Source organism: Stegastes partitus, unplaced genomic scaffold (assembly GCF_000690725.1).
Source record: "Stegastes partitus isolate 25-593 unplaced genomic scaffold, Stegastes_partitus-1.0.2 Scaffold14, whole genome shotgun sequence".
NCBI classification, from domain to species: Eukaryota; Metazoa; Chordata; class Actinopteri; family Pomacentridae; genus Stegastes; species Stegastes partitus.
Genome location: NW_007577745.1, coordinates 799,416 through 815,817, shown reverse-complemented (window position 1 = coordinate 815,817; position 16,402 = coordinate 799,416). Strand labels below are relative to the sequence as shown.

At 44.0% G+C, this 16,402-nt stretch overlaps 1 protein-coding gene across 1 annotated transcript in view; it reads left to right on the top strand.

The window, feature by feature from the left end:
- Window positions 1-16,402, top strand: part of foxj3 (forkhead box J3) — a 70,681-nt gene that overhangs the window by 17,538 nt on the left and 36,741 nt on the right. Inside the window, exon 2 of the mRNA XM_008289562.1 lies at window positions 11,946-12,444. Within this exon, the coding sequence (XP_008287784.1) occupies window positions 12,124-12,444 (321 nt within the window). The 5' untranslated portion in view covers window positions 11,946-12,123. The remainder of the gene's footprint in view (window positions 1-11,945; window positions 12,445-16,402) is intronic.

The window sequence follows — 16,402 nt, the reverse complement described above, 5'->3', positions numbered from 1 at the left end:
CATGCGACGGCTACTCAGGTAATTCCTTTAAATCACACTCGGGTAATTCTGGCATCGGTTCATTTTAACGCTTCCTGTAGCACTTGAAAATGTGCTCTAACTTTTTATTTTAATGTTGGTGTCTCAGTTCTAATAGGACAAAAAAAAAAACAAGTTAATTAAATATGCGCTGTTATTTAAAGCGAACACTTTTTGGTAGTTTTTATCACGGTGCAAACATTTGAACATGCGTGTCTGTCAGGGTTAATGCCTGCGATCGATTTGTGTGCTGATTATTCCTGTAATAAATTAAGGTGGCAATTATTTTCTTAATTAAATGATTAATTGCCTGGTCTATAAAATGTCATAAGTGAAAAGTGCTTCTTAATTTGTTGAAGCCCAAATTATCGCTTGTAATTGCTTGTTTTGTTCAAATAACTCAAGTCCTCAAGACTCTCGGTTTAATATCACATTAAATAAAGAAAACTGGCGTATTGTCACTGCTGAAACGCTGGAACTCGAGAATTCTGGCGTACAACAGGACTCGAATGATGAATTGAATATCAAATTCGTTGCCACTTCATTTTCAGGCAATTACTGAATTCTGACAATGCTAGTAGTTTGGACGACAGTTCTTTTCTCTGATTAATTTCTAATGAGGTGAATTGTTTCCCAGGTAGTGCAAGACTTTCCTGGCTGTGGGTTTTTTGTGGAAAACAGATAGCTTTGTGATCCCGTGGCAGACACACTGGAGCTCATCTTACCTCACCGCTCGCCTCGGAGACTGGCTCGGTATTTAACAATGACACAGAGCTAGATCTAGCCAATGCAGATGAGGATAGGCCCTCAAGATTGCCACCAAACGCTTGGCCTGCCAGTGCCTTAAGTGGTCTATTTGTGATTCAGCAGCAGGAACTTGCTGGCTGCCAGGCTGGCATGGAGTCAACCTCCCAGGGGGACTGTGTTAATGCGGGCCCTCAGGCCGTGGGACTGGGGTAATTGGGTTCGCATGGTCGGTGTCAGGGCACCCCCACCACCTCCAAAACAAAGGCCACCTCCCAGGCAAGCTGTTAGGGACAGAGAGACAAACCCCTCCTGATCAGTGCTGTGATTCACTGGAAAGGCTTATTCAATTACTGGAATGTTGTAGGTGGGGGTTTTTGTATTGACCTGCAGATTGCACAACGAGCTGCTCGTGCACGCCCTTCATCTGCTCATCTCTCCTTTTATCTATATATACATTTACATCCAGCCCACCAAACCCACAACATGGCATGTGGCTGACGGCGGAGCATCCCTCTGATATCTCCAATATCTGCTGCTGCATCTATTCACAGTTCTCTCTTGGTTTGGCTGTGTCTGGATTCAGGGGCTACATACCCTCTTTCTGGCTTTGTGGCCTCTCCAAACAGCCTGAAGCAGCTCAGTTGATCCCCAGACAACTCCCAGATCTTCGACTGCTCTGATCCTCTGTCCCTCTGCCCAGCCTGCCCGTCTTTCTGTCTGCAGCAGCTGGATGCTTTTCGTCTTTACCGCATATTTAGAAGAGCGCCCTTTGTTTGGCACTGACTAATAAGACAAAGGTGTCTCTCTTGCCTTTTTAAGGTTCGGTGGGTTTAGAGGATCTCGGGGTTTAGCTCTGCTTTGTTGACATCTCTCTCTCCTCAGCGTTTAACTGCCCCACAGCCACAGTTGCGCTCCCGATTGATTGGCAGAATAATTATGGACTTGATTTGTTCAACCACAGGCGAAGTGGGATTTAGGGAGTACGGGAGCAGAAAGAGCATGTATACCATTTTTCTTTTTTAAGAGCACAGCAGAGAGGTCTGCTCGCCTGCATCTTAAAAACCAACTTTAACAAAATGCAGTGCACTAATAACACTGACACACAGATTGCATTGTGAAGCATATACACTCCTGCACATTCTGTGAGCGGCGAGAGGCCTCCGTCGGCGAGCGGCTCTGCTGTAGGCTGCAATAAGCCCAACAATGTGCTCAGCCGCGTGAGCGCTGAAGCGATAATTGACACATCCTAAAAATGCAAGTAAGGACTGGGTTATTAATGCTTTCTTCCTGGGGGTGGTTTCAGCGGAACCATTAAGCCTTTAATTGAGAAGGAAGACTGACATTAAAAGCTGTTGCCTTGGCATTGCCGTTACCTACTTTTTGTTTTTTAATGAAGATGAGGCTTAGGGTAGCCGCTGCAAGATTATAGCGCTCACGTGCAATCACAATGCTCAGACGCGCTGCTATTTTAGTTTGAGAGATCTCAAAAATAACTCTCTAAGTCCTTTGCCTCCAGGGGTGGAAAAAGTGAAGAGTCTCTCTTTGACTGAAGGGCAGGTGAGCAGAGTTCCCACCCCTCCCTGTTTATCCCCCCTTGCAATCGCTAGGAAAACAAGGGCTTCTCCCACGCTGGATATAAAGCCGTTGATATGGAAGGTATGACCCGGGTTTCGGTCGAGAGTACGGATGCCAAAGGCTTGTTACCAGGTTACATCACTGTTGTTGTTGTGAGTGCATGTGCCAAATCTTCAGGCATAACAGAGGGAGCACACTTAGCGATTCCCCTCCCTTTTGCCAAGTTACCATCACACTACAGGAAGATTCTTGTCATAATGAGCTCCCTCTCTCTCTCTCTGTCTCGCTGCTCCTCTCTCCACACACACCAGAATCTGGGCAGCATTTAACAATCGGCAGTGTAAATATTTATTGTGGTTTGTTTGAATCCTAGTGACATTGTTTTTAATGCAGCATTCATCACATCTGCAGCTCTGAGGTAGCGTGTACGGCAGCGCAGTCATCACAGGGCCTAATGGTTGTGTCTGTTAGCCCAGCACACGCATGCTGTTGCAGTGTTACCCATGACGGATGCATGACTGCAGTAAAAGGGGATTAATCGCGGAAATTGCAGATAAGTGCAGGAGAGCGCTGGTCTGGTACCTATCAACGGTCTTCTGTCTGCAAGTGGGAGTGAGAATGTGAGCTGAAGAGCCTACTCTTTTCTCAGAGAGGAAATGATGACAGTAATGCACAGGTATTTCAAGGGAAGTTGTTCTAAGTAGGCAGCTAGGTGTTCCTGGTAGAAAATAACATAGGTTAACTCTGATACCGGGTATTATATAATGCTAGGAATGCATTTTTGTCTGTTTGTGTGCTGTGTAGATACCAGGGAGGAAACGGCAAACTGAAAACTTAAATGGCAAAGCACAACATGAGAAATTAAAATGCTTTTATTCAAAGTCTTCCATGAACATGGTTCATTCATGATGCATTGTGACCGTTGTAGCAGGAATGAATAATAATGAGGGGCTGAATCATCACAGTGTTACCTGTGTGTTTAACATGTAGCACAGCTGAAGTGACTCCAGTGTGATGAGTGTCTCCATGAATCAGGAGTAAACAGGAGTGCAAGTCAAACGCTTTTGCATTCATCCCTCACCTTGTGTGTTTTGCATGTATATGTTCAGCTTAGTGTCTTTTCTATATTGCTGAATTTCCACAGTTCTTGGTACCAGATTTGTTTTAAAATAAATAAAAACTCTGATAAATGTATTTCAGAATGAGCTGTTGTTTTAAAATGCTGCCGTGCACACGCTGTGATGCTATGAGCTATCGCTACGTTAGCCAAATTTAGCCCACAACAGATGCACAAACAGCAATGATAGAATTTCAGGATGTGATTTTTTTTTTAACAGCATGTTATTAATATGAAGTCAACAACAGAAACTGGCTTCAACTCTGTGTACAGATCCAGATGCCGGTGTTTGAGCTGCTTAGATACCGTCTCTGAAAAAGCTCTGACACCTTTTACCAACTAGTTTTGGTTGTCTATAGCCACAACAACAGTTGTTTTGGACCTGTGTCCGTACTCGTACCTGTGTTTGTTGGTGTCTAGTATTTCCACTACCTTTGGTACTACCTTTACTAAAAAAAAAAAAAAAAACGTTTTCTGAATTTTGGGGTTGACTTGGTGCTGACGTATCCTGTTTTCAGTACATCCCCGTTTGTTTTTTGTCAGCCAACAATGACTGGTTTGCCAGAGCTGAAGAGCAGAGCTAGCGTAGTGAAGAAGCTGCAGAAACACTGAACACAGAGTCCAGTCCGGTCAGTGCTTTGACCACAAATGGACATCCTTCTTCTGGAATACCACATCATTTAAGTTACTCAATACACAGACTATAACACTATAAAGTCCTGTTTTGTGCTGTATTTAGGTCTGTTCCACCTCTTTCAGTTTCATTTAGCAGACTTAGCTTTTATCCAATGTGACGTACATTTCAGAGAGTATTCATACACCAATGGCGACAGAGCTGCCATGCAAGGTGCTGCCTGCCATCGGGAGCAACTTTTGGGTTCAGGGTCTTGCCCGAGGACACTTGGACTGTGGAGGGGATCGAACTGCCAACCTTACCATTAGTGGACAACATTAGCTACAGCTCTACCACCTGTAATGGGTGCTGACTGCAGGTTTAGCAGACGTAAGGTGAATACTCGGTTGTTGCTGTTTCATGCTGAACCAGTGCAGTGCTGCTGCAGACTGGTTGTGTTTATGTAGACTGCAGATGGTGAGCAGTGTAGACATTTGCTCAGACGAGCATTGAGAGGAATCAGTGGAAATCTTGGGACATGTACCCCCTTCACCCCACCCTCCACCTCCACCTCCATAGACAACATATTTATTGGTGGGCTTCAGAGTGGTTGGTATGCAGATTTGTTGAACTTCGGGGAGCTCGGCTAGCCGTCTCCCATGCCTCCAGACTTTCCAGGTTAATTGGCCCTCGTCGGCTCTGCCTCCGTACTTACACATTAGAGTGCTTTTGATCTTCCTGTAAAACCCTCAGAAATAAAGCAAATCATTATAGTTCCTTAATGTTGAAGGGTTTCTGTGCTTTGTTTACCTTGAACACAGTTGTGCTTATACAGTCACATCTATGCATGTTTCCCCTCAGGTGGAGTTTCTGTGTGATGAGAAGCCTTTGTGTTGTCTTCACTTGTTTTTTCATTCCACAGGTAAACTGATATGAATTGTTTTAGTCAAACGCGGTACAAAAGCCTCTCGTCAGGCTTATTGACCGTACATTATTAACCAGAAATGGCAGATGACAAACATCTAGCGAGCGCGCTGTCTGTTTCAGTGTCGCTGCTGATCCTTGACTAACGCTTCCTGTGGGCTGTCGTGTCTTTAAATACTGATCCCTACTGGGAACGACTACATCCTGGTTTTTGTTCATGTGTTTCTCTCTTGACCGAGAGGACGTGGACTGTCATTGAAATACTATTTTATTCACCTTTTCTGTTTTGCCTACTTCCCTGTAGTGTGGCTCTGGTACTTCTGCTTCAGCCAGTAGTTCCCTCTTCATTGCAGAATGCCTCGCCTGTGATTCATTAGTGTGGAGGTTGTATGTGACAAGAGTGAAGTGAGCTTAATATAGAATATTTTGTGGGTCGTTTATCTGAAATCTTGAAACCAGTGGTTTGAGACTGATGCTTCAGTAATCGCAGCTCAGTATTTGTCTTTGCTGTTTAATCTCCGAGTGATGATTGCTGCGTTTGGTGTTAAACCTGTAGCGGGACTTCTGTCACCCTCATCTGGCAGCGACAGTAGTTACACAAACACAGTCGCTTTCCTGTTAGACTGTAATCTTTCCATTGATTGGTGACATCTTTGTTTTTGTCTGGATCATGAGAAACGTTTCTTGGACTCTTGGTGGGTTTTTGGCCTCCTTTACTTCACTCTGGTAGCTCCCCTCTTCAGCTCTGGCAAACCAGTCATCATTGGTTGCTAGCAGTTCACCAGCATGAAACCGTCCCCCCAGAAGTCAGATTTAAAACTTTAGTATACAGTCAGATACAGAGAGATTCACCTGGAGCTGATAGGCCTCATCAGCCTGTACTAGCTCCTGTAGCGGCTCTATCTCCGTCCCTATGGTCTCTCCCCTCTCCAGCGCTGGCAAACTGATCATTGCAGGTTGACGTAAAACACATCACGGCTGGTGCGCCACTGCGGGAGCGTCGCCAGAGAAGGCAGATTTAAAACTGTGATGTACTGCGCTGGCAGGCTTCATCAGAACTGTGTGAACTCACAGACATTAATTTCTATCTACGAGTCCTGCTCTCCAGCTCTAACACCAGATACTCGATGTTGAGGGTACACACTGATGTTTCTAATACGAATCGAGTGATTTTAAGCTCTGAAGTATGAAGTGATAACCGTTACACATTGATGTTTAGTTCCTCGGTTTCATGGCTTCTCAACAGATTGTACGTTCGGACGTTTCCAGCTTTCAACAACGACGTAATTTTGACAAAAGCTAAACTGGGCACTTTTCCTCAGGTGAATTACTGAAGTCAGCAGGCGTTTGCAAAGCGATGTTCGTTCTGTGCTGTAGAACACAGAAAAATCACATTCAGCGATTCCCAACAACATGCTTTGTACCGTAAAAAGCTCAGCACTATTATGAAGTTGACATTACTTCATTCTGTTGGGATTGGACCTGGAAACTGGCGTGTGCTGCATCGGTCAGTGCCGTGTGCATGCTCTATGAAACTAAATGGGCTCAGACATGCCAGTGCTCTGCTTGAGGTTCTGACTTGGACACCGGGGAAAATCAGATTTTATTTAGATTAGTATGTATTACATTTGTATTTGGGGCTGCGAGGTGGATCAGTGGTTAGCACCGTCGCCTCGCAGCTAGAAGGTCGCCGGTTGGCGTCCCGGTGAGGACACCCGGGATCTTCCTGCGTGGAGTCTCCATGTTCTCCCCGTGCAGCGTGGGTTCTCTCCGGGTTCTCCGGCTTCCTCCCACAGTCCAGAAACATGCTGAAGTTAATTGGTGATTGTAAATTGTCCGTAGGTGTGAATGTGAGTGTGCTTGGTTGTCTGTCTCTAAGTGTAGCCCTGTGATAGACTGGTTACCTGTCCAGGTGAACCTGCCTTCACCCTGAGTCAGCTGGGATAGACTCCAGCCCCCCCATGACCCTGGTGAGGATTAAGGTGTAGAGATGATGGATGTATTTGCGAACACCGATTAAGAGAGTTCGGTCATTGCACATTTTCTCACCTTCACACGTCTGCTGTGTAAAGCGGGTGTGATCGGGGAGTCCAGTAGCCGACCAGATGATGCCAACACCACCACAGACGTGTACGTAGTTATCAAGCCTCCATACTTTCTGACTTTAGCATGCAGTTATTGTCATTATATAAAATGTTGAAGACATTTAAGTGCCATTCACTGTAGCAGTATCACAGCTAAAATATTAATTGCACCCCGGGCCATGCATTGTTGGAGGTACTAAAATTTTAAGTGCTCGCTAAGTACACACATCAATTTTGCAATAGTCGGGATGAGGAACAGCACTGATTTTATGACGCAGTTGCTGACTTGCGCCCAGTACGTACTTGCCTAACGTGCTGGAGTTGACGTAATCTGCTGTGTTGCGTTGAGTAATCCCTGGTTGTTACTCAGCGTGTTGCCTCACTGGGGGTTCTTGAATTAAAGAGGCCCTGGCTCATGTATAATCGCCGCGCTGTCAGTCTGATTGAGCCACTTCAGACTTAGTAGCCGAGACACAAAACACAATCACTGATTTTCTGTCAGCGCTCCGTTGGCAGCAGGACGGTTGATAAGTCCTGTCAAGAACTCGGTAAATTAAGATGTTTCAAAAACGCTTTCAATTTCTCATTCAGAACTAAATCTGCCATTAATCCCTGGAGGATAAAGAAACTTGGAGTGTTGAATAGAGAATGAATTTGACCGTCCATTTCTCCCTCTCAGCCCTCGAAAATACTCCCAGCGTTCCATTCTGAAAACAAATTAAAGTCGAGAGAGAGAGAAAGAAGTTTTCTTTTTTTTTGGCCGTGACAGTGAAGGAACCCCATTTTCCTAGAGCCAGATCAAAGCGGCTCCGTGTGTGGGATCACAGTCTGCTCCCTTGGGCTCGTAATCACAGAGCCTGAACCCTCAGACCCCTTGGATGCAGACCATTGGCACTTTCAACTCTCTGCCAGGCCCGGTGCTACGTCGTGCCCTTCACGCCCACCCCTACCGCTCCATCTCCTCTGGCTTTTCTTCTGATCTTCCCCGCCTCCTGAGCACTCCTCTGCCCATCCTCAGACCCGTTAGCCAGCGTTCCCTGACGCAGCAGCAGCAGGCCGGGGCTTGTCCCTGCTCCGACTGTCCCACAGCTTGGGTAATGAAGGCAGCGGGGGTGCTGTCTCGCTGACTGGCCGTGTTGCGCTTCATCGTTCCTGCCACAGCCCAAGGTTCTCTAATTAAAACGCTGCCTTGGCCCTGCAGATTATGTAGCAGCTGGATCATTAGCGCAGAGGGTCAAATGGCATGTGTCTCCGTGTACGGGGTGGAGCGCCTTTCATCAACCCTTGTCTCGGACTCCTCACCTCTGGCCACCACGTGAAGGCCCGGCCTGCTTTCTAGAACCGTTCATACCCAGCATTCAGTGTGTATGGAAGCATTCACATCAAGAGTTAACCTATGCACGGGCACCCAGCTGTCAGTTACAACCACCCAAACCATACACGTTGCTGGCTTTTTTTCTTCCTTTTTTTGATCTTTTTGAAAATAGTGCAGAGGTGGACATATTGTAGGGACTTTGTCTGAGTGAAAATAGAATAAATGCTTTTATTGTCATCATATACAGAGTACAACGACATTAAAAGACAGCTCCAGTGGTGTATAAAAAAGACAAATAAGAATATATAAATATATTTACAAAAGGAGCCAGTAGGACATATATGCAGTCAGGAATGAGCATGATACCAGCCAGACGGTAGGAAAACAAAAAAAAATATTGCACTGCTGCTGTCAGAACACTGTGGATACATGAGAAATATAAATATTATAAATTGTAAATAATAATATATATAAAATATAATAAAATAATATAAAATAAATATATTTATATTTATTCATATATATATTTATAATTATAAATGGTATATAATGCTATATAAATATAATCTAAAAATAATAAAATAAAATAAAAATAATAAAATAAAATAAAAATAAAACATAATACATGCATTAGACACGAGTACGACTATGCGGCTTTGCATTGTGTTTTCTAGAATCATAGTTTAAAATGAATGTTTGTTTTGCTCCAAAAGTTTCCTTTAATGCGTTTTGAGGATCTCAAACTCAGATGTTGTGGTTTGTTTGTGTTTAACTGACGCTTAACAGTTAGTCGATTAGTAGATGGAGAAGAAAAATACTTGGCAATTTTGACAATTGATTAAATGTTTAAGTTACTTAACGAGCAAAAAACATATCAATCGTGAGGATTTTCGGCCTGCTCGTGTTTGTCAGGGGTTCGGACTGTTGGTGGGACAAAACAGACACGAGATGCCGACTTGTGCTTCCAGAATATTGCAGTTTTATTGAACCGACGACTAATAAGACTAATAAATCAATCAACAAATGTATCGGCAGGTTGGTGGGTTGCTTATAGCCCCAGTTTACAAAGTGGAGAACGTTTAATTATGAGTCAACTGAGGTCAGTGCAGCACATTTCAGGATGGTTGTAGCTGCTGTGATGGCATGACACCGGTGCTAAATGTGTACTGGAGGCCCGGGGAGATGGATGGAGCTGCTGAGTGATGCTGCAGATATTCAAATGAATAATAATATGCAGATTAATATTAAAAATCTAATTGTCAGGAGGCTTCTATTCAAAGAGGAAAATTACTGCCATCAGCGGCCTGTGAGTCACCTTCATGTCAGCTACAGGGTGGAGATACCTGCTATGACCTGGTTCTCTTTGTGACGAGCAGCCGTTCTTCACCGTCGCTCTGACTCACATGTCAGTCGGCATGTCTGCTCGTTTATTAGTCTGCTCATGACTGCAGAGGTTGAAAGACTTACTTCAGTGTTTTCATCAGGGTCTCCAACCTTTGAAAAATCATGACACAAGTGTTAATGAAGGAAGAAAACAAAAGCACAGCGAGAAGTAAATACCCAGCTCTTATCTACGTCAACAGATTACAGTCAAGTCTAAATCAATTCCAGGTTTATTTATGTGGCGCCACGTCACGGTGCGTGTCATCTCACGGCGCTTCTTATAGGAGGCTGGAAACCTGAGAGAAGCTCTACAGAGAAACCAGAGTGAGGTTTTGAAGGCTTGAGAGGTTGTAGACGGCTTGATTTAGAATAAAGAATCAAAACAGTCACATAAATGTCTCAGAACATCGCCGCCATAATTTCTTGTTTTCCAGCTTCATGCTCTGTTTGTTTGATTCACAATGTTTTAAAATACGGCTAAACTAGCTTCTCCTATGTGTCGTCACCTCTTTTCCCAAAGCTCAGGCCAAAGGAGGGTATTTGGTTGTGAGAACATATTTGTGGAACATGCTGATCATACCAATGGATCAGTGCGTTACGCTGCAGGAGGGCTTTGACGAGCTGATTCGGACCTTTTTTATCCACATACAGCCTTTATTATTATTATCAGCATGGATTCAAGGTGACCTCAGCTGCTGCTCCTCATCACACCCACCCTGAAAAAACTTTCCTTACAGGCAGAGTATCACTTTAAAAATAGACAAGAAACTGAATGAATAAGAAGCATTTTGCTCAGAAAAACTTGGATTAGAAACTTAGCGGCGCCTGATGAAACCCGGCGCTGATTATAGGGGAAGATTTAAGACCAGTTCCTTACTCCGTTAATGATCTCCCGCAGACGTATTTGGTATTTCCCTTCTCTGGGTTTCTGTTTGGATGTGTGAAAATGCCTTCATCATCTGCTCTGGCTGTCTGCGCTGATAGTGGATATTGAATTGGCTGCTGGGCACCAGCTAGCCCCCGCTGTGAGAGATCAATTGAAAGGGACAACCATAAACCGCTTCTGACCAACTGCCGGCAAAGCAGTTTGCCCAATTTGGGAATTTCTTACGATTCCTGTTGCATCTCATATCGAAAGCAGAGGCCCATAAAATGATGCTCTTTTTTATTTTTTCAATGTCCCCGGCCACATTTGTGATAAACATGTACAACAAGTATTTTAAATGCTCCATATTTTTAGACTTTAAATCTTTTTGAACCTGTTTTAATTAAGAAAAAACACACGTAAATCTGCCAAGTTATAAGTAGAAATAATCCAGATTTTTCCTATTTGAACGGTTTGAAAGAGCGGGTTAATGACATTAGTTTTGTACATTTCCACGCTACACTCACATGCATGTGTTCCCTGTGTGACCCGCTGACTGCTGTCAGGACTGTGTTTACTTCCAGCCTGACGATGCACACTCAGCCTCACCGACACACACTTGTATGAGCATGTTCAGTCGAGAGAACAACCCCACAACCTGGTTAGGATTCCTCACTCCTCCAACTGTTTTCCCCCTCAGCCAGACTGCAGTGTCATCCTGCTCAGGTTTTTTTTTTTCTCCTCCACCCGTATTCACCTACGTTGGTAACTTTAGGCCTTTCTACTCTGCTCCTCTATTTTAAGACGGGCAGGGCAGCGTGCCGAGAGGGACGGCGAGGCAGGCTGTTGCGGGCTGCACAACACGGCCAACACCACGGCGCCGAGGACGACGCTAGCTGGCTTGTTTACGGCAGAGGCTCTGTTTGGGGGAGGAAGGGAGGGGAAGAAAGGAGAGAGAGGGGGTTTACTATCCTCAAGAGAGTCGGAATTCCTCCTGAGCCATTCCCCCATTTGGCTGGCAGTTGTGAAAACAATTGCCTGGCATTTACTCTCTCTGTGCAGATGGAGTCCCAGCTATGAGTCAGCTTTGAGAGCAGCAAGTGGTGGAGAAAGTGGTGGGCTTGTGATCTCCTGCACAGCGAATATAAGCATACTTTACAGAGACACTTGGTTTTTGATGTTGGGCAGAGCTGCTTCCTCACTTTCTTCCTCTGCAGTGCTGCTGATATACACAGATTTCTATCTTCCAGTGTTTAGGTGACCAGTTGACTAATAAAGGAATGTCTCCTCCTGTTTCTCCACAGTTGGCCTACAGAAGATGCTATGCTGATGACCTGAGCTGAGGGAGCCCTGACTTCATCCCCACTCGTCTTTGTTCGTAATTCCACACCTGGTGCGCTCTCCATCAGTCGCCAAGCACCAACAGCGACCGCCGCCGCCTCCACCTTTTCCCCGCCCCCTCCTGCCCAGCCTGCCGTCACCATGACGTCGGAGCTGGAGAGCAGCCTGACCTCCATGGATTGGCTTCCTCAGCTGACCATGCAGGCAGCCATCCGCAAGGCTGATGCCCAGAACGCTCACGGGCCAGGCATGGGCAAGAAGAGTGCCCTACTGGATCCTAACACCACGCTGGACCAGGAAGAGGTGCAGCAGCACAAGGACGGCAAGCCGCCCTACAGCTACGCCAGCCTTATCACGTTCGCTATCAACAGCTCGCCAAAGAAGAAGATGACACTGAGCGAAATCTACCAGTGGATCTGTGATAACTTTCCCTACTACAGGGAGGCGGGCAGTGGCTGGAAGGTGAGCACAGCGACACACAGACTGTTTATACCGTTAAGTTTAATAAAACAGCACAGTGATGCTTCTATTGGTAACTCTGTGGCTTTAAACTGGCTTTTAATGGGTGGATTAGGGGCCATTTTTGTTGTTTACCAGTTAGTAATGGTGATCCAGGAGGTTGGAGGCTGTGATGCACAAAGCTGATGTGTTTTAATCGTTTTTGGATTTTGGACACAACTGATATTTGTTAGTCGGATCAATTCATTGTTGTTGGCATTAAGAAAAATACAGAAAGTCACTAGTTACCCTCCAACAGACACCCTGGTTTGATGTTACAACAATATTGAATATTATTAGTGATGCACGATATTTAAATTTCTGGCCGATACCGATATTAATATTTCTGATGTCGTTGATAACCGATACCACCGATGTCGATGTTCAATTTTTGTTCACACCGAAAAACGAGTATCAGTAAGCACTGTGAGAGAGCAATTTGGAAGAAGCCCAAATTAGGCCACATAGTCTTCTTTATTATAGATAGTAAGACATATTTAAGCATAGTTTAACATATTTAGCGTTCAGTCCAGGACCATTTAGGTAAAAACATCTGTGAAATAGCAGCGATATCAAATGTGGAGACGACGGTGCTGATGTCAGACAATCATCGGCAAAATTTGTTCATCGGACCGATACCGATATCTGGGGAAAAACACTAATATCGGCCGGTACCGATATCTGATATTGACATTTCTGATATCGTCGATAACCGATATTACAGATGACGATACTCAGTTTTTGTTTGCTTCAAAAAATGAGTATCAGTAAGCCCTGTGAGAAACTATTCAAAAGAAGCCCAGTTAGACCACATAGTCTGTTTTATAACAAAAGTAAAACATATTTAATGTTAAAGGACCATTTAAGTAAAAACATCTGGAAAATAGCAGAAATATCAAACGTATAGATGAAGGCGCTGATGTCAGACAATCATCGGCTAAATTTGTTAACCGATACCGATATATGGGGAAAAAAACCCTGATATCCGCCGATACCGATATCCGATATTAAGATTTCTGATATCGCCGAAAACCGATATTACAGATGACAGTATTCAGTTTTTGTTCACGTCAGAAAATGAGTATCAGTAAGCACTGTGAGAAACTATTCAGAAGAAGCCCAGATTAGACCACATAGACTTCTTTATAACAAAGTAAAACATATTCAAACATATTTACTGTTAAAGGACCATTTAGATAAAAACATCTGGAAATAGCAGAAATATCAAACGTATAGATGAAGGCGCTGATGTCAGACAATCATTGGCTAAATTTGTTAACCCATACCGATATATGGGGAAAAAAACGCTGATATCGGCCGATACCGATGTGGTCGCCGATATATCGTGCATCCCTAAAATATTCTCTTAAGCGCTGTTAAAGTTCCACGGCTCACGTTTTGGCTTCTGTCAATTTGTTTGCACTGTTTATGCACTTGTGGAAGTTCTCCTTTGACCTTCCATCCTGTGATCAGCTGTTGACAGCGTCTGGAACAGGGCTGGAATTGATATTCCCTGACTTAAATCATTGTCTTGTGGGCGCTGGGCATCTTAAACGACGCGAGATGCCATTGGTAATCACCATTGTCACTTCTGAGAAAGCTTAGAGGAAACTATGAGTGTGCCGAATCACACTAAGTGCCTTACTCCTCTGAATGAAAAATGGTGCAGCCCTGAGAGAACCATATGAAGTGTAAAACCCTGGATTAATATTCAGAGAAGTGGCCCCTATCTGTGCGAACACAGACTAAATAGCCCATTCATGGGTGGTATTATTCATTGCAGATGCCTTGATAGGAGAAGGCCATTATGCAGAAGGAGAGAGCCAGTGCTGTGTCATCATCTCAAGGAGCCCATGATATACCGAGATGAAGCTATGCTGATTGCCTTTTAAAGGGCCCAGATGGAAATTGATATTAGAATGAGTTTTCCAATCAGTCGACGTTTATTGGAAATAGAATCTTAGGCACTGCTTTATTGCAGTCAGACAAGATGTATGAAGCCCATTTCCTGGGGCGACAAGATCTGGCGTGTGTACAGGCTGCATGGAGGTGTGTGTGTGTGTGTGTAGGTGTGTGTGTGTGTGTGTGTGTGTGTGTGTGTGTGTGTGTGTGTGTGTGTAGGTGAGGGGGAGATGAGAAAGCATGTGTTATTATAAATGGATTGATTTTAGCTTCTGTGGCGAGGCCTTTTGTAAGGAAATGAATTGTTTTATTTTGCAACCTTTTGTTTCCTCTTTTGCCTTCATCATGCCGTATTTAGTTGTCAGCGGCGCCGCATCATACGTGCTGTCAGTCTGCACACGTGCTCCTGCGTTGAGCTGCAGGCGTTTCCACCCAACGCTGTATTATTCTGTATACCACCGACCTTCTTTATATGCACCGAATTGTTTAACTCGCTGCCAAGCCGTTTTCTCCAGACGCAAAGTTACAGCCGTGTTTTCCTGCTATCTTTGTTGTTGGATTTGTGAACAAATTTGCAGCGTGTCGCGCTCACAGGTCAGTCTGCTGGTAGGAAGATACCGTAATATCCGGACTATGAGCGCACCTGAATATAAGCCACACCCACTGACTTTAAAAAGAAAACAGGTTGTGTACATATACAGGCTGCACTTGTCTATAAACTGCAGGTGTTGATTTTTTTAAACTTTTAATTAAACTGGTAACACACACAAATACGTAGATGCTTTCTTCTGAACAGTTCCTGTAACACGGCTGGTTAAGGAAATAAAACTCCAGCAGCTACCAGGAAAAGTCACTGATGGTTGTCTTCATCTTCCTCCTGCACTAAAACCACTAAAGTCGTCTTCTTCAGTGTCTTCAGGAGCTGAACAGCCTCAGAATCACTTCATCACTTCCTCAGTCTCTCTGTCGTCGTCGCTCTCAGCCTCACTTTGGTCTCCAGGTGAATTTGTAGAAATCCATAAATTAGCCTCATCGTTGTTTAAGCTGCAGTGTTCAAAGCGTGTGAAAGAAATAGTGGCTTATAGTCCAGACATTACGGTATTTTATGCAGCGAGCAGCTTTGAGTATGTTGAAGTGGATTTGATAAACTCTCATACACACACCTGATTGGTCAGAACTATAAGGGCGTGACTAACGAGCCCGATTAGCTGTAGCTAAGACAAAGGCTTTGGTTGACACTCATCCAAAATGAATACATACACGTTTTATAAATTTGGGAGTGGGTGGCCTCAGCGGGGATCGAACTGTGCTGCTGGCAGATTGACGCTTTGCTCTACCCACTGAGTTCCAGCTCCACCGTCGATGCAGCAGAACGAGCTGGGCTGGTGGTTCTTTTGCTCATAGCCAGTATGAAAACTTAGGGATAGCATTTTGTCAGCATACAGAAACAGCATGAGAGATCTAGAAATGCTAAATAATATTCATACTCATTGATGCCTGCTTTTTTCTTTGTGTCAAAACTTCAAAAATAAATAATGACTTCTATTATTGTAGATGCAGCCAGTCTGATACGATAATGCTTTAACAGATTTTTCAGGATTATTGTTATTTTTTTTCTCTCAGATTTTCTTCTGAAAATGTCCGTTTACAACCTGTTTAAGAGGTAACAAGTACATTTCCAATATGCAAGCAAACGTACACGAGCAGTGAAAGAAAAAAACATGTGTAAAGGTTGCATCATATGTGATATTCCAGTGGTGTAATTGTTGTTAAGTGGTTTCTGACAGATTTAATGTGGTAATCCAGTTACTCCAAGTGGTTTTAAATTCACTTTACTGCCACACTGAACCCTGATTACGTAACACACAGTAATCAGGGTTTTTATTTTTATACGAATTACTTCTACTCAGGCTCTTTTTGTCTCTTTTACAACCCATGAAATTAGGGGGCTTTATAATTAGGTAGTTTTATCCAGAAAGATAACGCTATATATTTAGCTATAAAGCTAAATATAAGATGT